The sequence below is a fragment of the Oncorhynchus nerka genome, linkage group LG22 (assembly GCF_034236695.1).
Source record: "Oncorhynchus nerka isolate Pitt River linkage group LG22, Oner_Uvic_2.0, whole genome shotgun sequence".
Classification (NCBI taxonomy): Eukaryota; Metazoa; Chordata; class Actinopteri; order Salmoniformes; family Salmonidae; genus Oncorhynchus; species Oncorhynchus nerka.
The window spans coordinates 57,908,797-57,927,944 of record NC_088417.1 but is presented as its reverse complement, the minus strand read 5'-3'; the positions used below and the strand labels follow the sequence as shown (position 1 = coordinate 57,927,944).

At 39.5% G+C, this 19,148-nt stretch overlaps 1 protein-coding gene across 6 annotated transcripts in view; it reads left to right on the top strand.

The window, feature by feature from the left end:
- The first annotated feature begins 9,094 nt into the window (after positions 1 to 9,094).
- LOC115105408 (ankyrin repeat and KH domain-containing protein 1-like) overlaps positions 9,095 to 19,148 on the top strand; it is a 53,174-nt gene continuing 43,120 nt past the window's right edge. For 4 of the 6 annotated variants that reach the window (XM_029627424.2, XM_029627422.2, XM_029627419.2 and 1 more), the window contains exon 1: positions 9,095 to 9,525. In XM_029627424.2, coding sequence (XP_029483284.1) covers positions 9,268 to 9,525 — 258 coding nt within the window. In that variant the 5' untranslated portion in view covers positions 9,095 to 9,267. The remainder of the gene's footprint in view (positions 9,526 to 19,148) is intronic. The other 2 variants (XM_065007277.1, XM_029627418.2) reach the window with 1 other exon arrangement.

Here is a 19,148-nt window from a genome sequence, read left to right as displayed (position 1 = left end):
TCCAGTTCTCTGCTGCCAATGACTGGAACAAACTACAAAAATCTCTGAAACTGGAAACACTTATTTCCCTCACTAGCTTTAAGCACCAGCTGTCAGAGCAGCTCACAGATTACCGCACCTGAACATAGCCCATCTATAATTTAGCCCAAACAACTACCTCTTTCCCTACTGTATTTATTTTATTTTATATATTTATTTATTTAACTCCTTTGGACCCCATTATTTTTTATTTCTACTTTGCACATTCTTCCACTGCAAATCTACCATTCCAGTGTTTTACTTGCTATATTGTATTTACTTTGCCACCATGGCCTTTTTTGCCTTTACCTCCCTTATCTCACCTCATTTGCTCACATCGTATATCGACTTGTTTCTACTGTATTATTGACTGTATGTTTGTTTTACTCTATGTGTAACTCTGTGTTGTTGTATGTGTCGAACTGCTTTGCTTTATCTTGGCCAGGTCGCAATTGTAAATGAGAACTTGTTCTCAACTTGCCTACCTGGTTAAATAAAGGTTAAATAAATAAATAAATAAATATGAGCAAAAAATATTGTACTTTATCTGGGATGCTAAACCAGACAAAATAAACCATGCCCATCTATATAATGAATATGAATTGGCTGGGTTGAGATTATTAAATATAAAAGCACTAAACCTTTCTCTAAAAGCTTCACTTATTCAAAAGTTTTACTTGAACCCTAAATGGTTCTCAAGTAGATTACTAAGAAAGCCCCACCCATTGTTTAAAAATTGTCTTTTTGCTTTTGTGTAGATTGCCATGTCTCATTTTTGATTAATTGCAAATGAAACCTTTTTCAAAGTAGCTCTTTTTTTCAAACTAGCATTGCAGAGCTGGCTACAATTTAAATTTCATCCCCCTGAAAAGAGATTCAAGACTTCATGCTTTTCAGCTAAAATTATTATATAGAATTCTTGCCACCAACAAAATGTTGAATATTTGGGGCATAACATTCTCAAAGCTCTGCAGATTTTGTTGTGAGGATATAGAATCATTAGACAATTTATTTTGGTATTGCCTTCAGGGAGCCTGTTTCTGGTCTCAGGTTCAGGAATGGCTGAAAATGCATAGCATTGATCTAAAACTGACCCTAGAAACAGTAATGTTAGGAAATATGGAGAGACCGGGTCAGTCGATCGCTAATATACTAATACTCTTAGTAAAGGTTTTTATCTTCAACTTGCAATCTGTGGATTCTATTTGATTAGATAGATTGAAATTGTACGTTTAAACATCACAGCATAGTTGAAAGATATACACTACTTTCAAAAGTTTGAGGTCACTTAGAAATGTCCTTGTTTTTGGTCTATTAAAATAACATCAAATTGATCAGAAATACAGTGTATACATTGTTAATGTTGTAAATGACTATTGTATTAGGAATGTGAAATTAATAATACTTTTACTTTTGACATTTAAGTATATTTTAGGAATTTTATTTATTTTTGATACTGACAGCTGAAGTCGGAGGTCTACGTACACCTTAGCCAAATACATTTAAACTCAGTTTTTCACAATTCCTGACATTTAATCAGATTAAAAATTCCCTGTCTTAGGTCAGTTAGGATCACCACTTCATTTTAAGAATGTGAAATGTCAGAATAATAGTAGAGAGAATGATTTATTTCAGCTTTTATTGATTTCATCAACCTTAAAAATCTAAATGACAATGAATCATATCTAAAAGATAACATTTAACCAGCGTGCCCTTAGATCATGTGAAAAAGCTGCACAATGACCGTTGCTCTTGAATCATTCCCACTGTGAATGGTAAGGCTCGCTATGCTATGAAACCACACACTATAGCAGACCTTGATCTTACCGGCCGCAATTAATATGGTGAAAACAATGTGTGGGAAGGCAGAGGCACAGAAACTCACGTCACCACATTTGTCAGATAACACTATAAAACAAAGAATGTATGCTATTGCTAGCAATCAAGAGGAAACTCTGACTGAAGGACTCAAACTCCCCAGCTAATGCTCTGCAAATGGACATTCGCTGTGAGGGGCGAGATGCCCATACATTGACTTTAGTTTTCTATACATATCGGGGGATGCTATTCACATGGACATATTGTTCTGTGTCACGATTCCCGCGCATGAAACGGATAACAGATTCCATGGAATCGAATGGTGGGCTTTGGCACAGATGGGGCTCCATCTATGGTGGAATGGTTGGCAGGCCTCTGCACTAGTTATGAATGTGTCTCCCTATGCCATATGGACACATTGTATGATACACTGAGAGCAACTGGTGGCAAAAGAGTTGAGCACAGAACTCTGAGATATACTTCTGCAGGTAACTTTGTTTGTAAACTACATAAAACCACATCCACTGCGCGCAAGTGGCTTGGTGGTTATCGAGGGGGAGTGTTGGAAAGATGTTTTGCTTCCAGAGAGGAACTGTTGACATTCACAATTTATGTTTTTTTTTTTTTTTTTTGACTTTCAGTGTAATAAAAATGCGTCTCCTTGCCTATGTAACAGACATACAGTTTTTGGGAAACTGAACGATCTGAATGCAAGCATGCAGTGAAAATACAAAACCATTCTACAGATGAGTGACCGAATCAGTGGATTCAGACTAAATAATTCTTATTGGCTGTATATATTTCTAACAGAAAACCGCATCACTAAGTGTCCCACATGAGTGATGACTGCTCATGTCCATCACTTGGAAGAGCACTTTGGGACCTATTTCTCTCCGTTTGACTGTGATCCTGGCACAGTTGGCATGCGGGTAAGTGAAACAGAAGAGCTGATCAAGCTGTCATGTGATCGAATGTATTCACGGTCACTACGGAGGAGTTTTGGTTCCTGACTCAAAGGGAATACCCTTCCATCTCCCTCTGAACATTAATGTCGCGTTCATAACAACTGGGAACTCGGAACTGGGAACTCTGAAGTCTCCAACGTCAATTAGTTCAAGATAACTGGGAAGTGTGGAAAAACTAGCTTTGACTGGGAAGAATAGTTTAGAACGGTCATCCAACTCGGAATTCCAGCTTGGGTACTCAGGCCTCATTCCAGAGCCACGACATTCCGACCTAAAGATCACTGACGTCATGATTTGACCTCATATTCCTCTGAGTTTCCCAGTTGTCTTTAAAGCACCAGAAAACTAATTTTACCCTTCACCAGATCTGTATCTCTGTGAAGCTGGATTCAGTGCTCTCGTCTGCATTAAAACCAAATATCGATCCAAGTTGGACGTGACATCAGCGATGAGGTGCGCTCTCGACCACGACTCCTGACTTTGAAAATCTCTGATGGGGCAACAAGGGCAGAGCACGCCCCCATTCACATCAACGGGGCTGTAGTGGAGTGGGTCCACATCACTAAGGATCTATCATGGTCCACACACACCGTTACTGGTACCTCGTGTAAATAGCCAAGTTATCGTTAGTCATTGTGTATTTATTTTTACTTTTATTATTATGTGTTATTACTTTTCTATTATTTCTCGATATTCTTGCTCTCTGCCTTGTTTGGAAGTAAGTAAACATTTTACCGTTAGTCTACAATTGTTGCTAACGAAGCATGTGACACATTCCAGGGGTTGGATCACTATTTTTTTTGTTTTATTCCACTGTTCCGACCAGTAAAATAAAATTATGAACCGGTTCTAACCAAAATGAAGCACAGTTTATATTGTTCCTTTCTGTTCCTTTTTTAACTCGTGAAACCAACAGTTGTTTACATTTAGCTCTTTAATTATTTTACCAATCAGTGCAGCTAGAGCAAGCAAGCTTGTTGTTTACATGCGTGATATACAGACAAGTGTGACTGACAATTTTTACATTTATTTCCCCCCCAATTCCGTGGTATCCAATTGTTAGTTACAGTCTTGTCTCATCGCTGCAACTCCGGTATGGATTCGGGAGAGGCGAAGGCCAAGAGCCGTGCATCTCCTGAAACACAACCCAACCAAGCCTCACTGCTTATTGACACAATGCCCACTTAACTCGGAAGCCAGCTGCACCAATGTGTTGGATGAAACATTGTATACCTGGCGACCGTGTCAGCGTGCACTGCGCTCGGCCCGCCACAGGAGTCGCTAGTGTGCGATGGGACAAGGACATTCCTGCCGGCCAAACCCTTCCCTAACCCGGACGACGCTGGGCCAATTGTGCACCGCCCCATGGGTCTCCCGGTCACAGCCGGCATCGACAGAGCCTGGACTCGATCCCAGAAACTCCACTGGCACAGCTAGCACTGCGATTCAGTGCCTTAGACCACTGCACCATTCGGGAGTCATGACTGACATTTTGCGGTTGGGGAGAGAAAGGCTTTAGGAGGAGGCTTAAAGCACTGAGCATCTTGTTAGGACATGTATTATCTGAATTAGGCCCACATAATTAAACCTGGGAGGAGCGGCTTCTTTGGATCTTCTTTGAATGTCCTTTGAGCTAGCTAGCTAACAAGCATCTGTGCAGAGCTTCACCAAAAATAAAAACACGTCTTATTTTTTTGTAGTTGATGAATCCAACTTGATAACTAGGCCTATAGAATCCTTATCTAGCATTGAAAAAGTTTATCCATTCTTTTCTAGTTAATAAAAAATCTCTCCCCGATCTTCTCAATTAAGCTTTTAACATCAGTACAGTAGCCTATGCTTCGTAGGAGGGAGGGGCAGGTCGCCTAAACACGCACATTCACAGGCAAAGATTTTGCAGGCAGACACTACTAAGTTTCTGAGTGACAGAGTGAGCATTTCGCGTTTTGTCGTGGGACAAGAAGAAAATGCCTGGAACATAAAATAACGTTATTAACCGGTTCCCATGCTTTTAAAATAATGTTACTGTTCCAGAACAGTAGGGATCACTTTCATTCCAGGTTCAGTTTCTGTTCCTTGAAAAATTGTATTTTCAGTTTTCGGTTATATTCCCTGAACCAGTTCCAACCCCTGATTTGAACTATGGAGTATGCGAGCACGGTCCTGCGCTTACGCCAAGCCAAGTTCTGCTAGGAAAAAACAGAGCCTAGTCTGCAGTCGCTTTGAACGTGTACAGAAGTTAATAATCCTGGCTTGCAATACGTTTTTGGAAGCATTTGGAACATAAAGGAATAATCCACTCAAACTATCTTTTGGTATTTTTAAAAATTAGCCCACTGTTGATACAGTGCCAAAATGTTGTTCATGCCATCAATTAAGTTTTCAAAACAATAAAAATGTATTCAGAGCTTGAAAATGTAATTTTCAGGCATTTATTGTGCCGCTTAATTGGTCTGTATGTTTCTGCCTGACAAAGTAACTGACCAAAATATTTCATGTCTGTTACAGAGATGTATGCAGAGGCTGCACCTCAACAGGACAAGAGGAACAGGAAATTCCGTTTGACTATCTGGAGCAACTGCAGTACAAGCATATGTTCTGGCTGTACCACCTCAGTACTCAGTAAGTCTTCACCCATATGCAATAATAGGTTTAGAACCTTAAACTTAACCATGTCTGAAGAACCACAGAATACCTCAGTGAGGCTATATATCAATCATTTTATCTGTCTGTTTATTGATACTGGCATTACTGCCCAAGAAAATGTTCCAGGAGTGTAGCATATTGTTTTCTACCTCTGTGTTATAGACTTGATTTTGAGTACCCGAAAGATATCCCCATCTTGTCCTGGATATTAATGATGACTTCAAGAATGGTCGAATTGAACAAGAAGTTGGGGTGGACTAGGTAAATGTTGGTTTGTACTTGCTTCAATATATTGCCAATGTCAGACAAATGAAAGTTTGTCTGACATACCGCAAAAGAGTGTTCAGTTCAGGCTTATAACATATTGGACAACTACGCCATCAGGATGTAATGAAAATGCATTACAAAATGTCAGGGGTGCTGTCCTAAAGTCTGAAATGTTTCAACATGCTATAAGTTCTTACCATGTGATGCAAAACATGATCCATGTCTCCACATGGTGGATGTTACGGATACAGTTATCCTGTGTGTGTGTGTATCATGTGTGTGTGTTTCTTTTCTCTCCTTCTCCCCTCACAGGTGAAAATCATCACTCCCCAATCAGTCAACAATCAATCATCAATCAGAAGACACACCTCCTCCTATTTCCTACCCTATCACAGTTCCTTCCCCATGGTTTAAAAACCCCATCATTTGTTTGCTCTGGAGCAATCTCTAGCTCAATCTCTAGCTCAATCTCTCTGTAAATGCCATGTCTGTAGGTCTCTGTGTTTCACTCTCGCTTTTTGTCTTAACCTCTCTTTTGTTTAAGCACCTCCATAGCACTTTGTCATCACCTGTGAGTATTGTTTTTGGTTATGGTGTTTGTTTGCTGGTGGGAAAAGGGGAAACCAAGACAAGTCGCCCATGGGCATACACTACCCGTAGGTGAACTTTGTTAAATACACTAGTTAGAACTGGGCGGACCACCAACTGTATTTTTGGTTAGTTAGCTGTTGTTAAAGTAGGCTAGTCTAGCTTAGGGGTGTTTTTGAATACTTATTGTTTCTTTTCTTGGGTCCAGCTCAGCCCCTTTTCCTGCTCCCCCCATTACCGTGTGTTTATAAATAAACCTAGAGTTTGACGGTAGATTTCTGTTGTCGTGGTTATTTCGTGCACACTTTTACTTTGTCACAATAATAATTTGCATGAGTTATGTTACGGGTCTCATTACCATCCCCCCTAGACTGTCGGGCCAAAAGGGATTCGTAACAGTGGATCAGAGAATTCCTCAGCACATTGTGACCTGGAAATGATACCTATGCTACAGACTGCACCAGTTCACTGGCCTTCCATGCCTTAAAGCTTATACCAACTCCCATGCTGTAAAAAAAATCACACCAGCTCACTGATCCCTTATGCCTTCTTGCTAGGATATATCTAACTCCTGAATCCTGGAGAGCTATACTGGGTTTGCAGGTTTTTATTCCAGCTCAGCACATTTTTTTTTTTTAACCAGGCAAGTCAGTTAAGAACAAATTCTTATTTACAATGACGGCCTACCCCGGCATAACCCTAATCTGGATGACGTTGGGCCAATTGTGCACCGCCCTATTGGAATTCCAGTCACGGCCAGTTGTGATACAGCCTGGAATCGAACCAGGGTCTGTAGTGACGCCTCTAGCACTGAAATGTAGTGCCTTAGACCGCTACACCACTCGGGACCCCTGATTCCAATATTGAGGTTCTAGAAACTGAAGAAAATCAATTCTGGGGTGGAACAAAAGTCTGCATTCCACAGTAGCTCTTCAGGACTGAAGTTGGAGACCTCCCCATTAGTCTACACCAGCTCACTTGTCCTCTTGTGTCATTCAGACTATTGGCACCATAACGTGCATGTCCAGAGATTAACAGGGGTTGTAAATGTATTTACCTGCTAATGACAGTCAGTATACTTAAAAAATATATATTTTAGGGTTGCCAGATTTAGGTGGAGGGGGGTAGATCTTCTGAATTCCTAGTGAAATTTGAATATGTGTATATTTTAAAAGTAGCGTGTGTAAAATATGCTCTGTGTTTTTTAATGTAATCAGTTTACAGACTTGTACGTATTTATATTTTGGCACTTACATATTTTTTACACATGCTTATCTTGTGTAAGCACATGGTTTGCAGGACAGATTAAGGCTAGTCCTTAAATGTTATTTCAAAGGAGATTCTCAATTAAACCATGAGTTTAAATTTTCGATCAAATCTGTTTCCTTTGCATTACGTTTTTTTGTGTAATGTAGAGAAATAACATTGATGTGATGAAATATACCACTTACTTATATATTATTTATTATATATTACTTATATATTATAACATTTGTTCCTGAAATAAATGGTCAAACATGATTGTGAATGCTATTCATATGGCCCTCTTTGAAAAAAATATCAGCCTCAAGTATGGTTGAAAATGGGCTTGTGGTAGAGGAAAGCCTGAAACCATGGCACTGACTGGTGTTTTTTGGGGGAGTGGCTTGACTGAGAATACTCAATAGTTTTTTTTATTGCAGAAACACCAGTATACATACAATAAGTATTATAACAGAGAATGATAACATATGCTAGGGGTACAACAAATGACAGATTCTACAAAGACCATAAAAGATACACACGTGTTTTAACAGCTTTCTCATGGAAAGAATGTAGAATGGTCTTAATGTACTGCTCAAATTCCTTACAGAAAACATGGAAGAGTGTTTTTTTATTAGTGAATTTTCATTTATGAATATGACATTTTTCCATTAGCACAATTTGATGAGGTGAACATTTTTTATTGATCATTATGATAGTTAAGGAAACCGAGCAGCACATTCTCCTTATAATAAACAAAAGTCATCAAGAATATTAACAATTATAAAACTATAAATATCTTGCCATAATTTCTTTACATGTAGACAATGCCAAAATAAATGCAAAACTGTTTCTGGATGCTCAACACAAAAAGTACAGTTAATGTTAATGTCTTTTTTGAGTTTCTTCAGGTAATGATTGGCAGGGTAATACTTATGGCTCATTCTGAAAGAGACCTCTTTGACCTTGTTAAAGCAGGTATTTGTGAAATAGTGCCCATCCAGCACAGATGATAATGCATACCCGTGACACATATTCTGCATATGCTTACAGTCACCAACATTTGTTCCATGAAAGAATGTTGTATGGAATATCCCGTTTGATATTTTCCTGCCTCACAAGCCTCAGCCGCGACCCATATGCCAACCTCACCGGAGGCTTTGGAAAAGGGCTTGCTTTTATGGTCTATTAAAAGTGTCATGCTTCAGAGAGGTTGCATTAACAGTGGACAGACAAATGCATTAATTGCTAGCAGTGACTGACATGAAAATGGAACAAAGTAACCACTTACTATTATTGATAGGTGCAATGATTGGCGTATCACGAAAGTTGGACTTTTTAATACAGTGCTAAGGTCCAATCATCTCCCAAATATTCAGTTTTAAGGCGTTAAATAGCAAAGCCTTTTCGTAAACCTACCTTGACGTCGCGTGCGTTACTCTGACAAACCGTATCCAACCATACTCTATCCAACCATATGTCGGTAGTATATTTTCCTGACCAATAATATGCATGATTCTGAATAGAGGCGGGGTAAGAAACAACTTGAGCAAAGTAGTTAGGTTGTTAGAAAGTTAATGGCTAGGGGGAAAGAGATTCTCTTCTCGATTCAGGAGTTGCTGGATTTTTCTGAAGTATAAACATAATTACTAAAATAGCAACAACCCCAAAGAAAGTTTAAGACAATATTGAGTTAATTAGAATACAAAATACTAAGGGAAGTATGCAGGATGCAGTAGCCGGGGCGGCAATGCTGACGGACGGCTTCGAGGACGAGATTGACTCGGTGACTCCGCGATCCTCTGGAATGGGGCTTGGAACCACACCAGGAGCCAGACTCGGGGGCCTAGGGATTGGTGTTGGTGGAAAGAAAGTCCGCTTATTTGGAGAGGCTGGTGGGCCTGCAGCTGACAGGCTTGATTTCAAACTCGCTGCGGCCGCGGTGCTTTCCTCCGGATCTGGCAGCGACGAAGTATCTGAGGTAAGCCACTCATGCTAGCTAACCCAGCGAAACTGGGCAAGAAGATTCACGTTAGTCAACGTTCCCTACGAAAAGCCCGTTTGTTTCGACGATATTTTGAAACCTCCTTCATTTCTTCTATCAACTAAAATAGTATCAGTCAGATTTATTGTATGTTGGCTGATAGTTTGCAAAGTCTATTGGCTAGCAAGCTTGCGACATGTTTTGTTTTTTGACATGATATGAGCAATATTTTGGCGGAGGCTTCGATCTAGGCCTAACGTAGTACTGTGGCAGTACACACACAGCGCCATCAACTGCTAGCTAACTAGCTAGCAAATGATTGAAATGTAGCTAGCCAAGATCAGATACACGTTTGTTAGTCTGTTTGTCAAACTAGCCAATTGTTTTGAACAGGTAGGTGAAGACAAGTCGTTCTAGCTCCTGTTAGATATAATAACTGGCATGCAATCATGCATCCGCTTATTCACTGTCACCCCAGTTGTCTATTTAGTTCTAACGTTAGCTGGCTAGGCACATTTTCCCTCCTCTCAGAATAGCACACTAAGTAGTTACAGTAACAAGTCCTCATGACTTAACACGTAGTTTTATACATTTTTACAGGTACTTCGCTATGGTTGATGGCACACTTGCCAAACTCAACACAGCCTGATATGTTTGCTACAAGCTTGATGTTGAGCTGTCAGTGAAGATGTTTAACGCGAGTGGTGGTGATGCAACATCTCATCCAGTAACTTCAAGGGTTAGAAATGTCCCAGTGATCAAATCAAACGTGACATTTTAGAGTTAGCAAATTATTTTCTCAACCTATTCTGGTCTCTAACCATTTTCATGTTATTGTTTAGGTTTTGTCATTAAAATAACGAATCTCATATGTATGATCAATTCATGTAAAACATTTATTTGTATGTTCAAGGCAACACACAAAAATGAACTACAGAATTGCAAGAATTTTTGATTTGTGTACACTTAATAATACTTTTGTCTGTTTATTTGACCTATTTCACACTTGTACAAGTGTGTGCTATACGCATGTGTTAATTCGATTTTGTTTGTTTGTTTGTTTGTTGCATATCCCAACTCTTCATGAGACACCCTCTGAGAGTGGGGTCACGGCCAGGGTCAGCCATTATCAACGGTGATCCTGGAGCAATTAGGGTTAAGTTACTTGCTCAAGGGTTGTGACTTGAGGGAGTACAGCTATGACTGGAAGTGGCTTCTCGTAGCATGTTAGGAGAGCATTTTAGCTAACCTAAACTGTTTTCCTAACTTGCCACGTTAATTATCCTAACATGCCTCGTAAATTGTCCTAACCTGCTACGAAAAAGTAACTTCTGGTCGTAGCTGTACTCCCTCAAGTCAGAACCTTGCTCAAGGGCACATCAAATGCTAACCTCTCCTGTTATTGGTAATGGTGAGGAGTGAGCATCTTGCAGGTATGGTCTTTTTGCCTCTAATTTTGTCACATCCTTATTCTCAATTAATTCAGGATAATCCGTAATCATGGTAGCAGCCACTTTAATGTAGAATAATTTAGAAACATATTATATTAATATAAAAGTGACTCAAAAATGACAGTACATTATTTACCGTTAATTTCTATTGGGTACAAAATAATTTGAAACACAGCAAATGCATCCAACAAGTTTGTAGTCACAAGCTTTATTTAGTCATTGTGTGGTAGAAATATATGACCAAATGCTAAACATTTGACTACTTTAATACACCGACCTTCAAGTTCATTTGTCCAAATACTTTTGGTTCCCTATAATGGCGGGGACTATGTACAAAAAGTGCTGTGATTTCTAAAAGGTTTACCCCATATGAATGCTCTCAAGTTGACAGTCTGCACTTTAACCTCATATCAGGGTTCAATGGTAACTTTTTTTCTCACTGGCCCATTCAGGCCAGCTGGCCAAAAATGTTCTGGCCGGATCAGAAATTCTACATGGGGTAATTTGTAAATGCATTAGGGTCATGCAGGGCCTAGGTTTACATGCTTTATATACTGCTCAAAAAAGTAAAGGGAACACTTAAACAACACAATGTAACTCCAAATCAATCACACTTCTGTGAAATCAAACTGTCCACTTAGGAAGCAACACTGATTGACAATACATTTCACTTGCTGTTGTGCAAATGGAATAGACAACCGGTGGAAATTATAGGCAAGTAGCAAGGCATCCCCAATAAAGGAGTGGTTCTGCAGGTGGGGACCACAAACCACTTCTCAGTTCCTATGCTTCCTGGCTGATGTTTTGATCACTTTTGAATGCTGGCTGTGCTTTCACTCTAGTGGTAGCATGAGACTGAGTCTACAACTCACACAAGTGGCTCAGGTAGTGCAGCTCATCCAGGATGGCACATCAATGCGAGCTGTGGCAAGAAGGTTTGCTGTGTCTGTCAGCGTAGTGTCCAGAGCATGGAGGTGCTACCAGGAGACAGGCCAGTACATCAGGAGACGTGGAAGAGGCCGTAGGAGGGTAACAACCCAGCAGCAGGACCGCTACCGCCGCCTTTGTGCAAGGAGGAGCACTGCCAGAGCCCTGCAAAATGACCTCCAGCAGGCCACAAATGTGTATGTGTCTGCTCAAACGGTCAAAAACAGACTCCGTGAGGGTGGTATGAGGGCCCGATGTCCACAGGTGGGGGTTGTGCTTACAGCCCAACACCGTGCAGGACGTTTGGCATTTGCCAGAGAACACCAAGATTGGCAAATTCGCCACTGGCGCCCTGTGGTCTTCACAGATGAAAGCAGGTTCACACTGAGCACATGTGACAGAGTCTGGAGACTCCGTGGAGAACGTTCTGCTGCCTGCAACATCCTCCAGCATGACCGGTTTGGCGGTGGCTCAGTCATGGTGTGGGGTGGCATGTCTTTGGGGGGCGCACAGCCCTCCATGTGCTCGTCACAGGTAGCCTGACTGCCATTAGGTACCGAGATGAGATCCTCAGACCCCTGGTGAGACCATATGCTGGTACGGTTGGCCCTGGGTTCCTCCTAATGCCAGACAATGCTAGACCTCATGTGGCAGGAGTGTGTCAGCAGTTCCTGCAAGAGGAAGGCATTGATGCTATGGACTGGCCCGCCCGTTCCCCAGACCTGAATCCAATTGAGCACATCTGGGACATCATGTCTCGCTCCATCCACCAACGCCATGTTGCACCACAGACTGTCCAGGACTTGGCGGATGCTTTAGTCCAGGTCTGGGAGGAGATCCCTCAGGAGACCATCCGCCACCTAATCAGGAGCATGCCCAGGCGTTGTAGGGAGGTCATACAGGCATGTGGAGGCCACACACACTACTGAGCCTCATTTTTACTTGTTTTAAGGACATTACATCAAAGTTGGATCAGCCTGTAGTGTGGTTTTCCACTTTAATTTAGAGTGTGACTCCAAATCCAGACCTCCATGGGTTGTTAAATTTGATTTCCATTGATAATTTTTGTGTGATTTTGTTGTCAGCACATTCAACTATCTAAAGAAAAAAGTTTTTAAAATAATATTTCATTCATTCAGATCTAGGATGTGTTATTTTAGTGTTCCCTTTATTTTTTTGAGCAGTGTATATATATGCTGTTTGGTTATGGTATGTATTAAAAAGCTGTGTAATATAATTTAGCAATATAAGACTATTATTCTTTCAAATTTAATTATATTAATTGCATTCAATGAACTTTTGTTTCTGAGGTATGTCAAATTGTTTGAACATCCCAAAATAGGTTGTTGAAAAGTTTATTTCAAAAGAGATATCAATCTGGCTAGGGGCAACAGTATCAACAGTATGTTCAGAATTGAAGGTTTATTTTTGTAAGTCACTTTCCCTATAATAAATAACCTCAGCAAGTGGATTGAGTGCTTCTTTTTACTCTAGACAGCTCATGTGGGCTCTGTGAATGCATCAATTCATGTACTGCTCGAGTGCTAAAGATGTGAGTTGCGTCGAGAGTGGTTGAATTAACGGTCAATCATACTGCTCAAGTACAAATAGCATGACTTGTCTGTGTGTAGTCTTCAATGGCAGACTGCAATAGAGCAGGTAAATGTCAAACTGATACGTCAAAATGGGCTGAGTGCTGGCCTGGTCGGGACAGTGACAGACGAGATCCACTAGCCCAACACATGGTTTTACTGGCCCCAGGTCAGCGGGGCATCATTAATGTCAGACCCTGCTCATTCATTGTATCATTTCAAATCCAGTGCTGGTGTACAGAGCCAAAATAACAAAAATGTCATTGTCCAAATATTTTTGGACCTCACTTTATACCCAAAATTACTTTACTCATTTTCCTTTTCTGTATTTTGATATTTCATGCAGGTTCGTTGACTTCTATTTTTTTTAGTCAGTTGTTAAAGGGTTTCTATCAATAATTGACATCATGTATGAAAATAAGTGATGTCAGAACAGGTTACACATCAGGGTTTCTGTTAGCTGGCAATTGCTGACTTTTGTAAAAAAAAAAAAAAAAAAAAAAAAAAAAGGAAAGTCGCTAAATAAAACTGTTGCTGGCCAAAATGTCCAGGAGAAAAGAAAATCCTGTTGCAAAATAATGTTTTTTAGTCATTGATGTAAATACCAGTTGATGGAAATGCATTTGACTGTCATGCTAGTAGTATAATTTGCATAATTTTTTATTTTGTGTGCATTTTCGTTAGTTATCCAACACAACTGTCGCACGCTCTCAGCATACAGATCCTGTTTTGAGCAGTATTTCTCCTGCTCAAACCTCAGCTGATTGCTGCTGGAGTAAAATGTGATTTTATAAGCCAATTTATTGTGCAACAATTCTAAATGCAATCGGCGTTAACAGTTTTGGTGCACAATTAAAAAGAGCAGCAATTTTTTTTTTCTCAACTGGTTATTGAAGCGAGCCTCCCATTCAAGTGCAGGCAACCGGCTATCAAGCACATCACGCACCACTTTACAATGTAAGCTGGAGGCAGTATGCAATTTGAAACCATACTTAATTGTTTGAAACCTGAATGTTTTATTTTATATTACGAGTCATGTCTTACCTTGCTTCAAAGTAGCCTATTCGCAGAATCCGACCATGGAAACAGAGGCATTTATTTTATGACTTCATAGTCGGCACGTGAGTTTCAAGTTTGGGGAAGCTTACAATTTATCCTGCCATTTCTACACAGTTATGATTTTTACATGCGCATTTTTGTGGAAAGTTTCATTTGAATAATAACTTTATCAAAATTATAATCAACTAATGTTAGATCACCAGTCTCTGCCATATGGACACATTGATATACTGGGATCCATTGGCGACTAAAGAAAAGAGCGCATGGAACTCATAGCCTATAGGCCAATGCAGCAGTAGGCCTATACAGTGCAAAGTATTCATACCCCTTGACTTATTCCATATGTTGTTACAGCCTGAATTCATAATGTATTTTTCTCACCCATTTACACACTGTCGTTTCTCTTTGCTTATTTGAGCTGCTCTTGCCATAATATGGTCTTTTACTAAATCAAATCTTGTCACATACACGTACTTAGGAGATGTTATTGCGGGTGTAGCGAAATGCTTGTATTTTTAGCTCTAACAGTGCAGTAATATCTAACAATTTCACAATAATACACACACCTAAAGGAATGGAATTAAGAATATATACATTTTGGGTGAGCAATGTCAGTGGCATAGACTTAGATACAGTATATACATATGATATGAGTAATGCAAAATATGTAAACATTATTAAAGTGGCCAGTGATTCCAAGTCTGTATATAGGATAGCAGCCTCTAATGTGCTGGTTATGGCCTTTTAACAGTCTGATGGCCTTGAGATAGAAGCTGTTTTTCAGTCTCTCAGTCCCAGCTTTGATGAGTGCCCACAGTCCTTGGTGGCACTGTGTTATTCTAAAAGCGGGCAAAGAAGGTGATTAGCTTGTCCGGAAGCAAGATGTCGGTGTCTGCAACGTGGCTGGTTTTCCCTTTGTAGTCCGTGATTGTCTGTAGACCCTGCCACATACGTCTCGTGTCTGAGACGTTGAATTGCAAGAATTCTCTTGGGAGGTAATACAGTTGGGATTTGATTGAGGTATTCTAGGTCAGGTGAACAAAACACACAGGAACTCAAGTCCAACGGTGTATCCCAAGAGAACCATGTTTCTGTGAAACAGAGTATGTTACAATTAGAGGTTGGCCGATCAGAATTTTTCAACGCCGATACCAATACCGATTATTGGAGGACCAAAAAAAAGCTGATGCCGATTAATCGGCCAATTTATATATATATATAGATAGATAAAAAATAAACTATTATTCAATTTTGTTTTTTTATATATATATTTGTAATAATGACAATTACAACAATACTGAATAAACCACTTTTATTTTTACTTAATACATCAATAAAATCAATTTAGTCTCAAATAAATAATGAAAGATATTTAAATAATGCAAAAACAAAGTGTTGGAGAAGAAAGTAGAAGTGCAATATATGCCATGTAAAAAAGCTAACGTTTAAGTTCCTTGCGCAGAACATATGAAAGCTGGTGGTTCCGTTTAACATGATTCTTCAATTTTCCCAGGTAAGAAGTTTTAGGTCGTAGTTATTATAGGACTATTTCTCTCTATACCATTTGTATTTCATATACCTTTTGACTATTGGATGTTCTAGTAGGTACTTTAGTATTGCCAGCCTAATCTCGGGAGTTGATAGGCTTGAAGTCATAAACAGATTAATAAACATGCTTGAAGCACAGCGAAGAGCTGCTGGCAAATGCAGGAAAGTGCTGTTTGAATGAATGCTTACGAGCCTGCTGCTGCCTACCACCGCTCAGTCAGAGAGCTCTTTCAATTATATTATATTCTAATTAAGTCTATGATTTGATAACACACAGAAATACGAGCCTTAAGTCATTAATATGGTAAAATCCGGAAACTATCATTTCGAAAACAAAATGTTTATTCTTTCAGTGAAATACGGAACTGTTCCGTATTTTATCTAACGGGTGGCATCCCTAAGCCTAAATATTGCTGTTACATTGCACAACCTTCAATGTTATGTCATAATTATGTACAATTCTGGCAAATGAATTACGGTCTTTGTTAGGAAGAAATGGTCTTCACACAGTTCGCAACGAGCCAGGCGGCCCAAACTGCTGCATATACCCTGACTCTGCTTGCACAGAACGCAAGAGAAGTGACACAATTTCCCTACTTAAAAGAAATTCATGTTAGCAGGCAATATTAACTAAATATGCAGGTTTAAAAATATATACTTGTGTATTGATTTTAAGAAGGGCATGGATGTTTATGGTTAGGTACACATTGGTGCAATGACCGTGCTTTTTTCGCGAATGCACTTGTTAAATCTTCACCCGTTTGGCAAAGTAGGCTGTGATTCGATGATAAATTAACAGGCACCGCATCGATTATATGCAACGCAGGACAAGCTAGATAAACTAGTAATATCACCCACAATGTGTAGTTAACTAGTGATTATGTTAAGATTGATTGTTTTTTATAATATACGTTTAATGCTAGCTAGCAACTTAACTTGGCTCCTTGCTGCACAGGTAGTCAGCCTGCCTTGCAGTCTCCTCGTGGAGTGCAATGTAATCGGCCATAATTGGGGGTCCAAAAATGCCGATTACCGATTGTTATGAAAATGTGAAATCGGCCCTAATTAAATCGGCCATTCCGATTAATCGGTCGACCTCTAGTATACGTATCCCGAAACAAAGAAATTCTCAGTCCAAATAAACTTTAATAGAAAGTTAGCAGAAAGCTATCATGGAAAGGAAAATACCTGTCTATTTGTGGATTAAGTCACCCTGATTAAATTCTTATGGCTGCCACCCCGTTAACGGGATAATTGTCATCAACAACCGCTGAAATGCATAGCGCCACATTCAAATAATATTACCAAAAATATTTATATTCATGAAATCACAAGTGCAATATAGCAAAACACAGCTTAGCCTTTTGTTAATCCACCTGTCATGTCAGACTTTGAAAATATGCTTTACAGCGAAAGCAATCCAAGCGTTTTGTAGGTTTATCGATCGCTCGACAAAACATTATGTACACCTAGCATCAAGTAGCTTGGTCACAAATCAGAAAAGCAATCAAATTAATAATTTACCTTTGATGGATCTTCGGATGTTTTCACTCACGAGACTCCCAGTTACACAATAAATGTTCCTTTTGTTCCATGAAGATCATTTTTATATCCAAAATACCTCCATTTGTTTGGCGCGTTATGTTCAGAAATCCACAGGAAAGAGCGGTCACGACAACGCAGAAAAATTCCAAATAGTATCCGTAATGTCCACAGAAACATGTCAAATAAAAGCCTGAAACTATGTCTCAAGACTGACACCTTGACGAAGCGATAGGAAAAGGAATCTGGTTGATATCCCTTTAAATGGAGCAAAGGCAGGCTATGGAACATGGAATTTTCAAAATTGAAGCCACTTACTGGTTTGATTTCCCTCAGGGTTTTGCCTGCAATATCAGTTCTGTTATACTCAGACAATATTTGGACAGTTTTGGAAACTTTAGAGTTTTCTATCCAATACTAATAATAATATGCATATATTAGCAACTGAGACTGAGGAGCAGGCCGTTTAGTTTGGGCAACTTTGGGCAACTCCAAGCTACTCAATACTGCCCCCCAGCCATAAGAAGTTAACTCTTTAGTCATATCCCAGTTTACCTATTTGCTTAGGTCCTGTCTACACCTAGCTGTTTATCATTTTTTATTATACGAGCCAAAAATATTCAATTTAATTTGGAACAGCAAGACAGAATTAAGACATGCCTATTTATATAATGAATATGAATTTGGAGTGCAGAAATTAATACATTTTTCTCACTAAAATGTGTCAGTCATACAAAAGTTATACTTAAATCCGAACTGGTTCTCTTCCAGATTAGTAAAATGTCTCACTCCATGTTCACTAATGGCCTTTTTCACTTTTCAACTGTTCACTTTCGGTTATTTGAAAATGTAATATCCAAAATATCGTTATTTGTGAAACAAACCATCGAACGAACTTTGGTTGCAATTTCAGTTTAGTCCACCAGAAAAGACAGAACAAATATTACAACAAATATTGTGGTTAAACTGAAATATACAGTGGGGAAAAAGTATTTAGTCAGCCACCAATTGTGCAAGTTCTCCCACTTAAAAAGATGAGGCCTGTAATTTTCATCATAGGTACACTTCAACTATGACAGACAAAATGAGAAAAAAATACCAGAAAATCACATTGTAGGAATTTTTATTTATTTATTTGCAAATTATGGTGGAAAATAAGTATGCACACATATTTAGAACACACTAGAAGCACAAGCATTTCGCTACACTCGCATTATCATCTGCTAACCATGTCTGTGACAAATAAAATTTGATTTGATTTGCGTTGAAGTTTCGAGTACTGGACCATGTTAGTGTCCGCCCTGAGATTTGAAGGTTGGGACTTCAATCCCTGGCCGAGTCTTACCAAAGACGGTAAATATGGCACCCAGTGCGAGCGTCTCTCTGCTTGGCACTTGGCATTAACAAGATAGTCTGTCGCAGGGCTTTAACTCCATTCTTTTGTCCTTTCCAGGGGGTGTACTTGTACATCAAGCTGACTCACGCTACAGAAACTGACAAA